Genomic DNA, 19,601 nt, shown 5'->3' on the forward strand with positions numbered 1-19,601 from the left:
GCGCGGCCCTGCTCTGCCCTGCCCTGCCCTGCCCTGCCCGACGCCCCCTCACCCTGTCCCACGGCCGGGGGCTCCGTGCCCCGCCGGCTGCAGCTCTTCTCTCCTCCCGCGCCGCCGCGATTAAAAACTGTCGCCTTTTATCCGCTCCTTCCCCAAAGAGGGATCCGGGGGGCCGGGCCCCCCCTCCCCCCGGCCGAGCCGCTGCCTGGTTACCTGTCGGGCGGGGTGCGCGTCCATCCACGGGAGTTGCTTGGAAGGGCTTGTCTGTAAAGCGGAGCCCAGCCAGCGGAGCACCATCAAGCGGCATTTGCACCCGACGCTCCCGTGCACCAGGAAGGAGATCGCGTAGCAGCCGTACTTTACTGCAGCAGCTTTTGCAGCAGATGTGCGCCTGTCGCTTGGTTGCGGTGCAGCGGCGCAGCGTTTGGGGAGAGCGTGCCCCGGGGAAATGGCCCGAGGGGTTTCTGTGCCACCGACGAAGTGCAGCAGAGGGCTGTGGGGGAACAGTATTGACTGAGGCACAAAGACGTGTGTCGGCTGAGCAGGTCCTAAATCTAAGCTACTCAAATCTCACACAGCTGATTTATTCTTTTTTAAAGGCTGTTGCAGATTATTTCTGAGGCAAGGGGGAAAAAAAAATATAGAAGAGCAGGAAAAGATGCATATGCACAGTTTTAGCTAAGTTTTTAAATTCGGGGGACAATGACTGGGAGGCAGCCCAAATCAACTGCTGGAGGAAAAAGGCGTGGAAGATGAGAAGCAGACACAATCCCCAAATGCTGGTTTGCCATTTCCTGCATAGAGAAAGTAATGCACTGCTTAGATCTATCTAAACTATGGTGGTGGTTTAATTGTACAGTGTATAATTTTTTTTGGCTGCTAAGTGCTTTAGACATGGCTGCCTATGAAGGCAGCAACCAATGAGTGGCTGATGCTAAAACATAAACATGGTGAGAGTTTTTAGTTCTGACCAGTTGTGGTTAACTGATGAGCAGCCTGGCCTAGAGACACACAATTCCCTCTCTCCTTTGAAGCTTTTTCCTTTATGCAGGGGTGACTAACCTGTAGCTCAAGTGCAGCTCATGTGCCACAGCTTTTGTGGTAACCAACAATAAGATGCTATTAACGTGGAGGCTGCTTGATAAGCACTTGTGGGAGGGAGCCAGCTTGCTAGGGCCAGTAGGGTTTCCAGAATTGTTGGGATTTGGCTGCACGCAACCCCCCCCCCCCACACCCCTTTCTTAATGGTTCTGAAGGCCTGTGGGATGCTCGTGTCGTTTCCCTTCAGTGACGGAGAGCTCTCCTCTATTTTCCGAGATATGTGGGATATATCTTATCGGGACAGAAAGGGTGGTCACTTCTACTCTTTCAGTTCTCCGTTGTATTTAAGGCAACATACTATGGGCCCAGAAGAAAAAAAAACAACCTATAATGTGAAACTTTTTGCAAATACATTTTAATTATTTTAAATGTATTTGCCCAATGGCAAATACTGCAAGTTGTTTCAAGTTTTGTTCATTCCTCGTTTTATCAAGAATTTGACATTTGAGCTATGGGCTGTGTGATGCTTCAGTGCAGCCCCTTGTTAGCAAAATCAGGACATGCACCTGTGCCTTGAAACACATATTGTCTATGAAACACAACCTGACAGGTCTCCTTTCACCTCTGTCCTGCAAGCTGGTATACTTCTTCAAATATTTGATGCCCTGCCTTTGCATAGTAATTTACCTCATAAAATTTCAGATGTGTTTTTTTTAATACAGTTTGTTCAAACTTCTAAGGTACGTAGGCACCTCTGACCTACCTTTGATGTTTTAGAGGCACTATCTTTTGCTACAAAGCAAAAAATTTGCCAAATTTTAATTTATGTGTTTATTATTATCATAGGAGATAGTAGCTCTGGGCATGACACAAAGTGCTGCTTTATTTGAATGCAGCAACAGTCCAGAAAATTTACAATAAAGTACGAGGTTCAAGGCAACGGGAAGTTACAAGTAGACAGAGCGGCACAATAATACTGTGTCATCACTGGCCTAAGCCAAACTCTTGCTGACTGTTAGCAGACATGTTCACTACTCAGTGAGTCGGCCGAGTACTTGTACATCTTCTGAGCACTAATGTAGAAAGACGAAATGAGTAGGAAAGTCCATGGCTAATAGTCAGCGTCCCATCAGGGAATGCCACGCTTAAGTGTTACAAAATGATAAGGTAACCTCAATTCCAAAGATTTCTTAAGAATGAAGAAACCCAGAAGTTTGTTTTTAATCTCTTCATGAAATGTTACTTTACAATAGGGATTCACACCTAAAGCAGCTTCTCCTCCTGTTAAAACCTTGCTCAGTTTTACATCCCCCGTCGGTAAATTTTGTCAATCCATGAGTAGTACAAGTCTCAAGGGAGCTGTGTAAAGGGGATGCTTCAGTAGATGGCACTCTCCCGCTGAGCGAGGATGAGCAAATAACTCAGCCAAGGAGTTTGATGCAGTGAGAGCAACTTCCTTTATACTCTACAGAAATTGCAGTGAATGCAAACAAAGCTCTGCCTAACTATGCAATGAAGTGACCCCTGGCAGTTTTTCACAAATTTGGATCTATCAAGCCCTCACATCTGGCTTCCTCACTGCTTAAATGACTATAGTCTGTTTCTGTTCAGCCTGAATTCTTCCTGAAATCTTAATGGTGAATATATACATACACACACATATATATTAAAAAAAAACAACATATATATAAAAGATATATTTTAAAAAGTTTAGTAGTAATGTAAGTTACACACATCAGACTCCGGGTTTAGAACTGTTCTGCTTCCTCAACCATTTTTTTCTAATTCACAATTTTATTTTACTATTCTGTCAATGGTAGATCCAGTTTAAGAACTTAATACCTTTGGTTTGTTGATTTTTTTGGATGTTATTCTGAAGCCACAAAATTTCATAGATCCAGTTTAAAGAGCAGTTGCACTGAATTAGTACAAGCGACGAGGCCTTAACTGCAGGTATGGGGACAATAAAGACCTGCTAGGCATTAGGGGACCTATGGCCTTTTAAATCAAATCTGTTGCTAACCAAGCAGTAATGCACAGCCATCATCTCACAGCTTTCTAAACTGTACAGTGTTTTCCTCACCCCTGAACAGAAGTTTTTTGTTGAAGAAAGAAGACAGTGGAAGAAATGTATATAAGACAAAGGTTGCAATAAAAAATTACATGGGACAAATTCATAAAACGCAAATTTGATTAGTTCAATTTCTTGAAGTTTTGGATTCTTGAGTAATATACATATATTCTTTCAATTTACTGCTTTTTAAGCATTCCTTTAAGTATCTGTTTTCTTATTTGACTGGCACACAAGTCAAATAAGACTCCATATTTTCTCAGTCCCTGCCTCTGTCCTACACTCCCCAAAAATCTTTTCCACTGATTAAAATCACAGTGATAACAGTAATTCCAAAATCCAGAACCTGAAGCTATCATTTTCTTCCTTTAAGAGGGAAGCATTTGCTGCCATAGCTCAAATAAAGCTGTTGACCTCTGTTTTTTTCCAATATTCATGTCAAAGCTTGAGGGTTTTTTGGGCCTGTTAGAATGAAGAGGCCCCAGGTAATGTATGAAAGAGGACTATAAAAGAGTATTTGTGTACATCTCTCCAGTACCAGTCAACTTTTGAGCAATCGAAAGTTATGCACCGTTGCGAACTAGATAAAGGAATTTCTGTTACAAGAAGTGGTTCAGGCAATGGCATGCTGCATGAGTGAAATGGCGGATGAATAAATATATTTTTAGATTTTCTGTTCTTAATTCAAACCAAAACAAACCTGCTGCAAGTGTTGAATGCTTAAGGGACTGTGCCCGAAAACAATATTTTCTGTCCTTTGCAGAGAAACTACACAGCAGATAAAATGCTGGACCAGTGGGAGCTCTCTGTTGAAAGTGCCATTTAGCTACAGCATTCATCTATTATTTGGCAAATAAATTTAAACTTCCAAATGCATTTTATACAGAATTCCAAATAGTCTTCATACAGTAAGGTTACTACTTGGAAGTCTCCTTTGCACACAACTGAATGGAAATGGTTTGGAGAGGTTTTTTTTAACACTTTACAAAGGAAACACTTTGTAAACACTTCCAAGGGAAAAAAATCAGTTCCTTTGAAAAAAATCCCTTGGAAAAAAAACCAGGGTGTGGGGCTTCTACTATTTGGAACATGTTCTCTAGAAGAATAAAAGCAAAATGGTTTAACAATATTACGGTACTACTAATTTTTTCCCCTTCCACTTCCACAGTCTTGAGCTGACATTTTGTTCAAGCAGATAAGGAAACATACCTAGGTCATGCAACTAATCAAAAACATTGGGTTTATGGTTGCAACCTTTACCTTTACAGCAGCTATTGTGAATTCAGAAGAGGTTTGAAGACCCCCTTCTACACTAGCTTTCAAGTAGCAGTTTCAAATCAAAGAAGAACAATTTCGTGACTGAATCATCAAACTAAGTATTAGGACACCTGAGTTTTATGCCTTTAGGCAAATTATAGCCTAATTTTCAGGTGTGGTGCATTTCTTAACTCCCATTTATTTCAAATGGAGTTACAAGAGCTTGGCACCACTGCAACTTGTTTTTAAACCATTTTGGGAATATCTTCCATACAGATACATTGAAAGGCTGTTTTAATGTTTGTAATACATTTTGAAATGCTTAGTAAGAATATGTTACAGAAATGCAGTCATTACTAACAAGTGTCTCATTGAAACAAGTCCTGGTTTTTTCTCATCTCCATGCAGTACAGTTCAAGTTACCTTAAAAAAAAAATCTCACAACAACTAAACCTTACCGTTCTGTAGGCAGGACACAGCAAGAGTCAGAAGGTGCATGTGATGGGTTCCCAGGGATCTGCCACCTCACTGCTTTTAGGATGGAAGCCGAAGGGTGGAAGATCACGAGCAAAAGGTGAAAAGCAAGTGGTGGCAGAAGCAGGACCTGACAGTCACATGGGTTCCCTCTATTTTAGAAGATCCCTACTGAAAGGATCCAGAAGCCGTGGTGAGAACATACATAGGCACTTTAGCCTCACTTTTGATACTATTAAGAAGCCAGACAGAGAGCAGAACTCGGTGGGCTCGCAGAGCTGGTCAAGGAAGTAGCCAGAAAAATCAAAGTCTTGATTCTTTGTAATGGATTGCATTGTGTAATAGAGGTCTCATACCTTTTGGTTTATGGGTGTAGGTGGGTTTGTCTGTGCCGCGTGGTATTTGCGTTTAGGAAAATTACATCGTGTAAGTAAGAGAAGAAATAGCAGTAGCTGGACAGACCAGTGAGATTGGGTGAGCCTGTTCATCAGTGTTTGGAGTTGGGTGCAGAACAAAGGGTTGATTTTCAAACATGATTTATTTAGAAGCTTAAGATCTATTAAAGGACAGTGAGGCTAAAACTTACCAATAAATGTATCAAATGCAATGGTTGGAATAAATCCATCAAATCCATGGGTAGAGAGAAGTTAATGAAAGTGATCAACACTCAGCAGACCAGTACCTACTGGTTTCATAATGAAGGTGATCTTGAATCAAACCAGATTTTACTAGAAACCTCAAGAATATTACAAATGTCCCTTCATGCTACATTAATTAGACCAAGGTCATTTGCAAAACTGTTCAACCAAGGGTGGGCACATGCACCAGACTGGTGAATTAAGCAAAAGGGTGGAGCAAAAGGAGAACTGCTCTTTTTCCTTTTGCTTCCTTTTTCAGCATGAAAGCTGCAGATGGTTTTTGCATCCTTGTATTGCCAGCTTATCCAGCCCACTCTGCAGGATTTGCTTGACAGGAGGAAAACATAGTTCTAAATGCATTTGGCCACTGTATTTTTTTTTTTTTTCAGTTTTCTATTCTTGCTGATTTGCAAAATCTCAGTTGGCTGAGTTAGGAGTTGTTTGCCCAACAGGGCCTTTGTTCTGGTCTGTGCTTCAGCAAAAACTGGAAAAACCTGTTTGTGTGCTCCCTTTTTTTTTTTTTTTTGTCTTCCTCTCCCATTGGCAGCTGCAGCTTGTACACATGCAGACAAGGTGGTGCCTACCTTTCATGTGGAAAGCTGCCTTACAAAAACAGGTCGCTTTTTCCATTATCCCAGAGCTTTTCTAGCCTCATGAAGGCTTTGGTGGATGCTCCAGGTGTTAAAATCTGTTTGTTCTCCACAAATGTGTTTAGGTCATCGTTTTACTTTTCTTCAAGCAAAGGGAGGGTGTTTGAACGTGGCTCCAGTCCAGCCTTTTAAATAATATTTTGTAGACTCCGGGAGATCCGCAGAAACCAGCCTTGTTGTGCAATGTAGTTTTTTGGATGCAGAAGCTTGCCTGCTTTACAGTAGCTGCACACGGTGTAGTGATAACATCTGTAAGATAGGACAAACACTGAGGCAGCAAGTTAGTGCAAAACGTGGACAAGTTGAGAAGGAACTTTTATTTCCATCTCCTTCCTTTTCCTCTTGCTTTGTGCTGCTGTTGGAACAAGAATGGGTCAACTGTGTGGACGATGCATGCAGCTGCTGCGGGACTTTGTGGCCTTTGTTCAGAGGATGTCGTCCGACTTGGTGCAGAGCATCAAGGAATGCGTAACTCTGATAAGCAAATGCTCCTGCTTAAAACAAAACAGCTCTAAAGCCAGACAGCTGTACAAGCCTATCCTGCAGCCTCATGAGAGGGTGACAGCACAGGAGTTTCTGCAGCATATTGAAACAGGTAAGAGGGCTTGTTTTTTTTTCTAAAGGGTTGGGAAAGAACAAGGAGGATCATTTTGGGAGTTGAAAGTAGATTGCTGGCTGAACTGCTGTGGCACGGCAGGAAGCAGCTTGGTGATGTAGGAGACCAGAGCTACAATGCATTTTCTTTGTGTATGGGACACCAAGGGCTCAAGTGGTGTAACAGTTGGATCTGGGTAAAAATGGTCAGTCACTTTCTTGCTCTGCCGCCACTGTTAATACATAACCCATGAAAATATGTTTCATAAAAGTGAGTCCTTCTAGTAATTGAAGTTAATTTTTTGAAGTCAGTCACTGAGGTCACAAAGCTGGAAACAGGCTGTACCGACACTGGATGCTACATGAGTGCCGAGCTGTGAGCAGGCAGATCACAGCGTGGTCCTGGCTGAGTTGTGCACATCCATGTTGCTGGTTGGAGAACACCTGGACTTGCACCGGGGGTGTCTGCCCTACATGTGGGGAAGGCCAAAGTTACCCTGGGACAAGTGCCGTTAAGCTCCCAGGACTTCCTCAGGTTCCAAGCAACTGGGCTGCCTAAGTGCTTTTGTGCAAACATTTTAGACACAAGGCTTGAACACAATCATAGAATTCTGCTTGAATCAAAGTAGATCCATAACTCTTCATGTATCTCCTCTGCTTTACAGGCTACCTCCCTAATTCCCCTGTTTATCTACTTGTGATGTCCTCTCTATCCTGTCCTAGGATACAACATTATCAGTAGGAAAACTTTTTTTTATTTCACTCCTGCATCACAGAATATAATCTTGGATGAATGTGTTTTGTCAGTTGTCCAACCTAAAATCATTCCTTGTCTCAAGCTTGGGCAGGGGTCGTTGCTTGTTTGGTTTTGCTTTGTCTCACAGCTAATTGGGTGCATTGCTTTAAGTTTAACAACCTTGGGCTAAAACTACTACACAAAATTGCATAGCCTTCTACTTTCATTTGTGTGAAGGGTGTGGAATACAAACTACTCTTTCTTTATTTGCCTTCTTGGGGACATAAAACCATCGTGTGAGGGGGACCAGGAGAGACACTTCTTGGTGTGGCACAGTTAATGCTGTTTGAAATGATCTGTCATGGAACAACCTTTGGAATAATTGCTGTGACGCTGGTTGTTGGGAACATGCGTGAATTAGCCTCAGCTAGTATTAGCTGGTGTCATTACCTTATGAATGTGGGGGGTCCCGTGCTGCTGATACGGTTCACTAATTGTTGCACATTAAGCACTGGCTAAATCCTGAAGTCCATATGCAGAATAGGACCAGACCTTTCAGCTTGGTGTACAGTGGGGATCTTCCAGGTCTGAACTTTTTTTTCCAAAGGCTAGCATGCTCCTGACTCTGTAATACAGAGACTATCTTGGCAGTATCCCAGCTCAGCTGATGGGTCAGGTGCAAGGAAGGGGTGGTCTGGAAAAAATGGTGAGGCTGGAACGGCCCTTTGCAGCACCCACTGGTGCTTTCTGAAAAGAATAAGTGTATGTTTTCTTGAGAAATCCTTTCCTCTCTGAGCTGGATCTTCGAAAGGCTGGTCCATCTTGGATCCTCGGGAGCTGGGGTACAGCAGCAGGGAGCCTAGAGCTTCTGTGACAGCAGTGCACAGATGGCAATGTGTGCTCTCCGGGAGGTCCCACTGCCCATGGTAGGAGATACACAGCACTCAGGAAGAAGAACCAAGGTTAATTCTCTGAGTGGCCAAATCCTGCTGCCAAGACAGATGGAGGCAGGGAAGCCTCACAAAGAGAACCAAGACACATCCCTCTTACTTTAGCGCTCGCCTGTGTATTTTATTCCAAGGTGGAACAAGTCATCCTCAGTTCTGGACAAATTATAATAAGCAGGGAGCCAACATTTGGACAGTTTCGGTGCAAGGGGGGACTTCATGGTTGATCATCATACTCAGCTGTTAGCTAGGACAGCAAATGCTTGATATTATAAGCAGGTGAAGATTTTGAGTGGCTTCTGCTTTATCACTCTCCCAAACAAAAACACACAGATATATGGGAGAGTCAGATAGTCAGTGTGTAAGGAACAGATTTAAACCACATGAAGAGACTTTTGGTTTTTCTCTAAAACCTTGCACGCACTGGCTAGTCCTTCCCTTTGTGTGTATTGTTAATTATTAAACAAAATTGATCTCTATATAAGCAGTTCTTCTGTGAAGCCCACTTACCTAATCCTGAAGGTAGGAGTTTGCTACTCTTGACATGTCAGCAGCTTCTAATGGCTTGAGATACTGGCTGAGTTTTGCACTGAGGCATGAAAGCTCACACCCCTCACATCTCTTTTTCCCATGGGAGGTAAAATGGCTAGACCTTGTTCACAGAGATATTTCAATCTTTAATGCACTGCTTTAATCTATTGTCTGAAAAAATATTTTATAATTGTGTGCTCCACCAGTCAATTTATACTACATTACCTTTTCAACAGTTTCTACTGTTGAGCATTGGTTCAATGGCCCTTTTTTTTTTCCTCTCTGCTGCTCCATTCCACACATTATAAGTACATTATACAGTGACTTACAGAAGCCATGCATGACTGCTATTGCTTGATGGCTATTGCTGAACATCTGGTTTATTCATAGGGGAACTATCATACTCGAGAACAGGTAGACTCATGCTAGAAATTTGAGGCTGAGGCAAGCCCATTTGCAATCCATGTTGCTATTCCCTGAAATCCTTTATTGTAATACCCAGGACAGGAAACACAGTGAACTTAAAATGTAGTAAATTAGAAATATATACTCTTTCTATAGCTCATAACTAAGAATACCACGTTCAGTAAATATATTTTAACAAAGATCTTCTATGATTCAGGAAAAGATAAAGATTTTTATGGAGAACAAGAACACCTGCATTTATATTGGACAGCATAAAAGTGTCTAAAGATTATAATTTATCTTGCTTCCAATCACTAGCTTTGTGAGCTTCACAAGAGGCATTGCCAAAGACAGGTTATTCCAGATTCATTTATTGCTTCTGCTCATGGAAACATGAATAAGGATAGATGGGCTTTATGGAGTTGTTGCAGTACAAAAATCCTTATGTGTTTGGTTGGCTGTGAATTTTAATTTCTTTTTGTAAACTAACCCTTTTCAGGTGTAATTGAGTCTGTGCTGTCATTGTACATCTTCAGGTTTTGAAATGTCACCACTTGGAAAGGACCCTCTGGAAGCCTTGAGGACCTTAGCCTTTTCAGAAAACCCAGGTTTACAGCAGTCTGCTGCCCTCTATTACTTGCACGTGAGTCAGCACAGTAAGTTATCTCAGTGCATTAGAAAATTTTCACATGATTATAAATAAAAGTATTATTTCCAACTGTGAAATCAGAGAATCAAAGTTCTTTTTTTTTTCTTTCATGCTATGTTGTTTGCTAAGGAAAATGGAAATGCTGTCATTGTGTGTGGGCAGAGTCATTCTGGGTTTTGCTATGAGGAGATCTCTCTCATGATTATAAAAGACTGTCATTTATGTAATTGTAATATTTCTGTAAAACTCAGCAGAACCCAAAGTAGTTAGAGTCAGTGTATAATGAATCTCTTGAGAGCAACACAGTCAAAATATGGTGGAAGGAAATGGACATAGTGATCATTTAAGGTTTTATATTATATAATTTTTGGAAGAGGACAAAGCTCTAGAGGCCAGATTGTAGTGGAAATTTATGAAGGAAATGTTCTTCTTTGTCCCAACTATTCCGTGGGAGCACTTGGCTCCTGAGGTAATTTGTAAATGGTTAGAGGTCAGCCTAGATATGCCAAATAAAATTCCAGCAAGAGTTTGGGTCCTACAAAAAAGTAGACATACCAGCAACAAGCAGGCTGTAATTTATTTACTTATTTGTTTGTTTGTTAAGTTTACTTCAAGGAGAATATTCTGGCACTTGGCTTGATAACTTTATCCCATGTATTTTTTGCTGGATAAAAAGTGCAGATAGCTACAACACGAGGACCTGCTATGAGTTGGAATGACTTGTTTGGTAGCGAGGCATATTGCTTCCCTTCCCATGATGTTTTTGAAGTACTTGTTTATTCAAAACCTTTTCAGGAAACTTTCCCTGTTTTGCTAGTAGCAATGGAATTTAAATGAAGGGGAATATCACTCATACCTACCAAACTATATACGGTAGCACCTGAGGCTTAAGACCAACAAGAGAAAAATGTGACTGCGGTGAACGATGAGACTCCTGAATATTTCCTCTCATTCTTGTAGTGAATGTCCCCCTACCTGTGGAGCATCTGGAACCCTTCTATGCCTTACTACGGTCTGCTGACCTGGAGGTGCAGCAGATGTCTTCCTTGTCCCTTGTCAACTTCTTGCTGGAAGGAAATAGTGAGTAATTAACAACACATCTCTCTTCAGGTGAAAAAGTATCTCTTCAGTCAGACTCAGACAGAAGGAGGGCACATCTACACACCCATGTCTACTCAAATCCAAATTCCTTTTTTTGTGTTTCTGGTAGGACAGGTGTGAGTCTGTTTCTGTCTGCAAGCCACATAGATTCTGGTGGCACCAGGATATATCAGATCCCTCCAGCTAGATTATGTCATGTGGCAAGAGATCTTGGATCTGCGTGCAAAGGCTGATAAATTGTTCCCAGACTGGTGTGGGAACAGCTATACTATTCTCATTCTTGGATCAAGAGCCCACCACTTACCCTTTCAAGTGACAGATACAGCTCTTAGAAATAAACTCTGCCTATGAGACAGTGCTCATTTTCTTGTTATTTATTAACTGGACCTTGGTCTTAAATTGCTTGCAGATTTAAAAAAAAAAAGTTTAATAGAATTCATTTTCTTCTGTGGCTAATGGGGCAAATGTAATTGAGGTAGCATCTGGGAGCTGCAGATGAAAAACTTGCCAGTAAAGTTTATGTTGATAGACAGGGCATGAACACCCCACACCTTGTCAATGGAGTCTTTGTTGCATCTACTATTGTGCTCCCTGGCACCTGGGCCACCATGGGTATTCCATCACGCTATCCCATAACATAATATCCTGACCAGACAGGGTCAGTCTTCAATGAAGCTGGCTTTTTTCTTTTCTTTTTTTAAGGATCTTGCTGCAAATAATATCATGCCGCTATTTACAAGTGAAAAATAATATTTAAAGGGTAGACTTCAGAAGAAAAAGAGCGGGGGGGCTGAGTAAATTGTGAACCTATTAGAAAGCTGCAGTTGCACTTTCCAAAATGAACCTTATGTTTGAAAACAGAATTGCTAGCAGAAATATTTGGGACCTTCTGAACTAGAACCTCTGAACATCTCTTATACTCTTTCAGGAGTCTGAAGAGGAATCAAACAAACCAAGCTAGGGACTGCGAGTGCCTTTCAGGCTGTTTCCATCTTAGATCTATTTTGCATAATCATAATATAGACCCCCAAAGCAGTCAAAGGAAGATATATTCTTTTCACAAAGGCATTAACTGTTTACTTTTCTGTTTGTCCATTTTTACTTGAATTTATGAATAGCTGACAAAGAATTAGTTGTCCAAATGGGATTACTTGAGCCAATTCTGGATCTGCTTGAGTCAGAGGATCCCACTGTCCAGTGTAATTCCTGTGCCTGCGCCATGACTTTGGCCGTTTCAGGTGAGTGTGCTGTTCTTTCCCTTTATCCTCTGCAGTGAATTCATTCAATTCTTATCTTATATTTCAAAGTGAAACAACATATTTGCAATTGGATTAAGAGTTACAAGATGCAGCAGCAAATTTTGGTATTCCCACATTATAAATTCAACCTCTTGAGATTCTAGTTAAGATCTTTTTCTCAGTGTTTCTGACCTTAGTTCTCTCATGGTTACAAACCTTTTTCTGATTTCCAACCTAAATATATTAATGACCAGCTTATCTTGATTAGCGTCTACATTGGCTTTTGCTTCAGTAGTTCTGCCTCTCTGATGTCTATGCTGACAAGCTCTCTTCATTTTACTAGACTGAAAAAGCCAAGCTCATTTAAGACTCCTCTTGTAAGCGAGGCTCTCCATTCATCTCATAGCCCTTCTGGGTGTAAATGATATGTTCCAGAAATGGAACGTAGCAATTGCATCTGCTGTTTTGTGATACCACAGACCTCAGGCATCATTACAGTCCCAAGATGTACATAAATGCTGCAGAAGTTCCATTTTGAATTCATCTTTTCTGAAAGAGAGGTCACCAGAAATGTGCAGTATTTCAGCTGGGGTCGCACCTGTGTCTTTTATTGTGGCATCCATGGAAATATGTTTTGTGTTACATCTCATTATAACACTTGCATTTTTCGTGATTGCATCATGGTGATGTTGTTATCCTGCAGCTGACTTAATCACTTAGCCTTTTTCCTCCTCTGCTGCTATTTTCCAGCAGACGCCAATTAAGGGTTTGCAACAAATGTTTCCAAGTGCATGTCCCTGCATTTTGTACTATAAGGTTTCATTCTGTTTCGGTTGCTTCAGTCTTCTAACTTGTCTGTTATTTGTAAAATATTCCAGTCCTCCCCTGCATTGGCAGTGCTGCACTCACACCTTTGCATTAACTTTCTGGTTCAAAACCAACTACAGACCAGTCCTTGTGGAATTCCACTCACAGCCTCCTTCCAGGTGGTCATTCCCATTCAGCAAAACTTGCCGCCAGCTTGCTTTTAGTCTGTTCCTTATCCATCATGTACTACTTGTATTTGTCACCAACTTCTCTTACTTAACTATGCATATTTCTTATCATGATATAGATATTTTCTTGGTATCAAGACAGATAAGTTCAACCACAGTTACCAAAAGAAATGTTATCAGGTTAGTCCGGCTTATTCTAGCTTTTGCAAACTGTGTAAATTGTTAATTTTACTTTAATTAATTACTGTACAAATTGTGTAAAGGCCTGTATAAAAGCCATGAATAACATTTCTTTCCCTTCCTGTAGTGTTTATTCCACCAGCTTCCCTCTCCAGTGTGGGAAGTTGCAATCAGGTCTCCCAGAAGGCTGAGAGAAGCATGGTGAAAGTGTTACTTTCTCATTTAAGTATTTATGTTGCAAAGGGGGAACGGATAAGCAGGATCCAACTACATGAAAATGCTGATTTGCATTTTATCCTATCCTTTTTTTATTTGCAGGTTTTTAAACACTTTTCCCTTTGAAACTTATTTTTACGCATTGCATATTGTTATGGTCGGGTTAAGAGCTCTGTGTGGAATGCAAATTGCTCATTTAAACGTCTAATTTAGGCATGGCATCGCTAAGATTTTAGGTACCTGGCACTAGAAGGACTTTCTTTATGTACGGTCAGTGAAGTTATGCCCCTGAAGCTCTACAGAGAGATATCCCTTCACCTGTTTGAAGCAGCCCACGGAGAAGGCAACTTACTTGGGGACCTAAGGATGTTCCTTAGTCCTGAGGGCACTCTGGCCCTTCTAGATGTCTCTGTCTTTAACCCAGAGTACAGGGAACTCCAGATCCAATCCACCTTCATTCTCTGTTGAGGGTGGTCACCTAATGCCTTTGCACACTCCGTTAAGTGTCAGTGTACTTCTGAGCACAAGTAGTTCAAATTGAGGACTCAAGAAGATTTCAAACTAGATAGGAAGGCATCTGCTGAACATAGAGGTAGGCAGTCCTGCAAGTGCATAGGCTGGGTTTCTGCCTGGGATTTGATCAGTGTTGAGGATCTCTGTCCTAGTTTAACTAGGATTTAGATAGACTGCATCCATTTATTTCTTTTTCAGACTGTATTTAGCTACCACAGCAATGAGACTAAAGCAAGAGGCAATTCTCTAGAGTTTATTTTAATTTTAACTCATAGACTCTGATATCTTAAAGGGTCTGCTTGAGGAAAGAATTCTGTTCAGTCATGTCCTTCAAGTAAGCCTTTCATGCTTCAGAGTGGTTTAAAAAAGATAAATATGGAAGCACAACCAAATTAGGAATATCCTTGGATAGCTTTAAGGTGACTAAAATTCTAAGTCCAAGAATGGTAATGTGTCTTAATTCTGCTGTAATGAGCATGCAAGACTGCATACAGAGTGAAGCTGTTTAGCAATGTGACTGCAAGTTATACGTAAGCTGGGTTGTCTGGTACTTACCTGCTGCAATAGGTAGCCAAAAATAAAAACAGCAAACACACACATTCAGATGAAAAGGATTTGAAGGTCAGTTTGTCCCAACACCAGCATTTGTCCACACAGCAAAAGGACACATGCACATTTGCAATTATCTGCAGCTTTTCAATCTGTGAGTGAAAGTAATCTGTTCTGGGATAAGAACTTTTCTCAGTGTACGTAGGAACAGAACTAAACATTCACAGCAAGGGTTTGGGGAGGCCTGAACATTTGCATTAAGCTAAACAAGGAGGATGCACTGAGTGTAGAGGATATTCCAAGTTTTACCGACAGGAGAATTTTCAAGCACACAAATGGCAGAGAGTGGAAAGAAAGAATTTATAAATGCAGGTGTCAAGGTGAGTTATTCAAACCCGGCTTGAGTAGACGTTATTGATTTCCCCACTTTAGAGTAGCATCTGAATACGTGGTTCCCTTCTAAAAGCACTCTAGGGGGGATCAGTGGAGGGACTGCATTACTTAGATAAACAGGTGGTCCAGGAGAGAAACATAATCTAGCCTGCCACGTCTCTTATGGAGATCATAGTACAGTTACACATCTTGGTGAGATAGATATGCCCATCCATTCTGTCATAAATTGACAAAACAGAGCGTGTTCAGCCACATTATCTGACCAAAACGAGAATGAGAATGGAGAGAAGGACAAGGGAAAATGACATATGTAAAAATAAATCCAGCAAACCCACAATAATGGGCAGTAACAAAGACTGCAGAGGAGAACTTGTCAGCTAGTGAATGACCCAAGGGAAAAGAAAAAACAATAATGTTTTTTTATTTTGGCCGCAGAGGTTTCCACCGTGTATAGAAATAATGGCTTTGTTCTCTTAACTCTCTAAGTTAGTTGGCACCTGAAGAGTTCATCTCATCCAAATACCTTCATATTTCTTGCTTTCTTCTGCTTCATGTTTCTCTCAGCAAACTTCCAGAGGCTGGCCATTGTTTAAACTGTCTAGGAATGTAAGTAACTGAAGCAATACTCAGCTAAAACCCCTGTGGTCTTCAGTGGCAGTTTGGCTCATATAAACAATGGAAGATGTAGACTATGGGCTTTGCTTTTTCTTTTTACAAAATAACCTGCAGAATACTATGATATTAAGAGAATTCTTCATTGGTCTAATTCCCATTTAAATCTCATCAACTTCAAAGAACACCACTGCCAACACCTTATTTTTTCAAAATTATGCCACTAGAATGCTTAAGATACAAATACAGATAACGTATAGATATAAATAAGACAGTAAAGGGGAGAGGACCATAGCTGTCTCAGTGTGGCCACAGGTTATTTGCTGCAAATGTTTTGATGGCCTCATGGTAGAGGGGTAGGGCAGAGCATAACGGGAGGATTCTCTTCTATACGGCGCAGCTGAGGCTACCTTCAGTAAGTCCAAAACAAAAGGAGTAGAACTAAAAGCAGATTTTTTTTCTAAATTGTATTATATTTCGTAGCATTGTATAACTTTATCATATGTAATATGTACACAGTATATAAATGTTATATTGTATTTTATAGTATATAGTTAATTTTATAGCATTAAGTATTATAGTTATTTTTTCCCCAGTTTTTCATCCAAGAGCCTCAAGGGACTCTGCAGATCTTTCTTGAATTCTCCTTGTACTCCAGGATGTTGAATACAACTGTACAACTTAATACACTGCCATGCAAGGAAGCATCACCACTTCAGAGAAGAAACATCTTTTCAAATGCCAGTGGTTAAATCAAATTCTGTCTTTAGAAACCTCTGCATTGTCTGTAGCTGTCAAAGGAGTGACACAGGCACATTCAAAGAGAGAAATTGGCCCTGAATATACCCTGCTAAATTAATTCAGTCTTACCTGCAGTTAATTACGTAGCTTTTGGTTGGCACGCTGCAAATAGCTTGATCAGACATACCAGGCGTACAAGACAAGTATGACACCTTGCTAACCTGTTTAAGGGGACTTGCAGTCCTTTTATTTTAATCATCCCAGTCACAAAACAAAAGCATTGAACCAGCTGTGAGCTATGGCTAATCCAGAAGTCACGAGTTAGTTTCTTTCCCATTGAGCTCCTGGAATTTTTAACAGGTTCCTTTGAGCATGCAGAGAAATTTTGGTATATACCAAGGAACCAGAGAGGCGAACGCCAAAGAAATCTAGTCCTGCTAGTTGTCCTGCTCCTGGCTCACAGTAAGATGGCAATGTCTTCTTTCTTTCTTTCTCTGATTCTTTTCTCCAGAGTCCAACCGAGAGGCTATTGGCGCTGCTCAAGGAGTTACACCCCTACTGTCTCTTGCCAATTCCTACGATCCTAGAGTCCAACAAAATGCAGTTGGTGCTATTCTCAACCTCACACAATCAGGTACTTTCTGACTAATGGTTTATCTAAAATTGCTGAAAGAAAATTTCTCATTGACAGAAAAATAATTCAAAAGGGTTAAGGCAAGAATAAAAGCGTATCTGAGCAACAAATTATTTCCTTTGCATATGGCATTCATGTTGATACTATAGGCTGATGATTTAAGTTTGGCCTCTCTTTAGCTAATACAGGCCCTTTTTTGCCTAGTACTGAAAGAGAAAGGCTTGATTTTCAACCCCAAGGGGCTGATGTACAAGTGCTTAAATCATCAGTCAAAGAAAGAAACAAAATAATCATTTGTTAAAGAAATAACTTGGTCTAAAAAGTTAGCAGCACATTTGGTACTTTGAAGCAATCTCAGAAGTTTATCCAAGGTCAAACTCTAGGAACATTTGACTTGTATCCCTAAGTTGATGTTGGAGGATGCAAAATATAACTATTATCAGCTAGACGTTAAAGGCTCCTGGGATATCTGCCAGCAGCTTTAGCAAAAGCAGTATTTGGTCCTCTGCAATATGTGAACTACCATACATTAACTCTGAAACAAACCAGCATTAAATCTCACCTACCTAGATGATACCATTATCCCACACAGCTAAATGATACAGTCGTGAGTAATGTTTCTTATCTTTATCTGGTGGAAGGGAATGGTCGGCAAGAACTTCTACACTTGGCTATTACACATCTGTTATTATTAAAAAAATTTTAAATAATTTGTTTTTTTAACACAGAAATCATGGTGAATATCGTACCTGAGGTTTTTCAGCTTCTCCAGCAATTCAGGTTCTCGGAACAGTCTTTAGCATAAAACCAGCAAAGGCTTAATCGATCAGATAGCCTGGTAGTCATTTTGCTGAAATGTCTGCATACTGCTGTGTTGCACAAGCTCTAAATTATATACTCTCCAGTCACACTGATTGGCATATATTTAGACAAGTTCACCACTCTCTAGAATCTAAAGATTGTGCATATCCCTTTTGAACGGTGCCTCCAGATGAGAGGGAGGAAGGGGGAAAGACACAGTAACAGCACTTTTTTTTTTTTTTTTTAAATGGCAGAGAAAATCCAACAGGTCCTATGCAAGGAAGGAGCCCTACCAGTTCTTGCCTTGCTGCTGGAATCTCCTGACTCAGAAGTGCAGGTATGGCTCAACCAGGTCAGATTTTTAAACAGTAACAGCGCGACTGTAAGAAAAGCACAAACCACAGCACGTAGAAATGAAAAAGTAGAGAGGAGGGAAGGTTTCTCTAGAGAAGTGGGGAAACATGTGAGAGCATCTTTGTGAAACTCAGCTCAGTCAGATAACGTATATTCAAAACACTCAATTTGTCTAGCTCCACAGGAGAAAGTTTATGACGCGAAGTGCATTTGCCAGCACACACTAACGCATGCACACAGTTGTTACGCGGTTACATTCTTGTGACTTTCAGATCATCAGACAAGTTGCAGATAGGCCTCTTCCTCTGTTTTTTTGCATCCTAACTTCAATCTTCCACTCTAAGCGATTTTACTAAGTGTTCTGAGAAGGCGTAACTTGCAAAGATTTTCTTCTTACTATTGTAAACGTCTGGGAAATCTTCCTATTTTATGCCTACCACAGACACCTCTTTGTGATTCTGCACACTTAACAGAAAGCCGGTCTTGGTTCAAAAGTATGCTGATGAAAAGCTATGAATCAGAGCTGTAAACCTTAAAATCCACTAGTTCGTTCATTCAGTCCTCTGAGTAGCATAAGATTGTTTCCTCCATTGGTTTTGTTGTCTCTATTCAGATTTCTTTGAGATGTCTGAAGGGATGGAGCCTCTGGAATTGCTTTCTGCAAACTGTTTCAGCGTTATCAGCTTTCTTTGAGATCCGTCTTAAAATTTCCTTCTCTGCAGTTCAACCTGTTTCTTCTAATTATACCTCCCTCATAATACATACTCTTATATGTATAATCCTCCCTAGCGTTAATGTTTAAATCCTTTGAAAGTGATCTCTTGGCATGCTCGGGCAATGACTATATCCAGCTTGAGTAAATCAATGTAAACATATAATACAGTAGATGCAGATGACCTAACTTAGGTGCCAGCAGCAGTGTCGTTGCAGCAGCACACTACATTCCCAAATACCCAGGGTCCTAATGGGTTTGTACAACATGCAGCGCCACAGCATGACTGCTCTTGTAGCTACAGCAGATTGCATCGCTTTTCCTGGAGGAAGCCCGCTTAGGCTGTTACCACATCTACCCAGTGAAACACCCTTAAGATGAAAAAGCACTTTATTTTCATCAGCTCTAAATCTGAGTATTTTTCCAATTTATTTTTATTCTCTTTGACATGTCACCACTGTGACCTCCTCTCTCTCTACTTTTTTCTTGGTTCTCTGCAGTATTACAGCTGTGCTGCCCTAAGCAACATGGCAGCCAACATTCAGCACCACGAAGCCATGCTGAGACCC

At 40.9% G+C, this 19,601-nt stretch overlaps 2 protein-coding genes across 5 annotated transcripts in view; one reads left to right on the top strand and one right to left on the bottom strand.

Annotated features, from left to right (window-relative positions):
- Positions 1–341, bottom strand: part of BCLAF1 (BCL2-associated transcription factor 1) — a 26,821-nt gene extending 26,480 nt beyond the window's left edge. The window contains exon 1 of one of the 4 annotated variants that reach the window (XR_663389.1): positions 214–341. The gene's annotated coding sequence lies outside the window, so the exon portion shown is untranslated. The remainder of the gene's footprint in view (positions 1–213) is intronic. The other 3 variants (XM_009319084.1, XM_009319082.1, XM_009319086.1) reach the window with 3 other exon arrangements.
- Positions 342–346: 5 nt separating this feature from the next.
- LOC103912743 (vacuolar protein 8-like) overlaps positions 347–19,601 on the top strand; it is a 32,075-nt gene continuing 12,820 nt past the window's right edge. Inside the window, exons 1-9 of the mRNA XM_009319139.1 lie at positions 347–354; positions 4,838–5,036; positions 6,500–6,726; positions 9,881–10,000; positions 10,954–11,073; positions 12,213–12,332; positions 17,043–17,165; positions 18,221–18,303; positions 19,533–19,598. Coding sequence (XP_009317414.1) covers positions 6,501–6,726; positions 9,881–10,000; positions 10,954–11,073; positions 12,213–12,332; positions 17,043–17,165; positions 18,221–18,303; positions 19,533–19,598 — 858 coding nt within the window. The 5' untranslated portion in view covers positions 347–354; positions 4,838–5,036; position 6,500. The remainder of the gene's footprint in view (positions 355–4,837; positions 5,037–6,499; positions 6,727–9,880; positions 10,001–10,953; positions 11,074–12,212; positions 12,333–17,042; positions 17,166–18,220; positions 18,304–19,532; positions 19,599–19,601) is intronic.

The sequence above is a fragment of the Pygoscelis adeliae genome, unplaced genomic scaffold (assembly GCF_000699105.1).
Source record: "Pygoscelis adeliae isolate BGI_AS28 unplaced genomic scaffold, ASM69910v1 Scaffold172, whole genome shotgun sequence".
NCBI classification, from domain to species: domain Eukaryota; kingdom Metazoa; phylum Chordata; class Aves; order Sphenisciformes; family Spheniscidae; genus Pygoscelis; species Pygoscelis adeliae.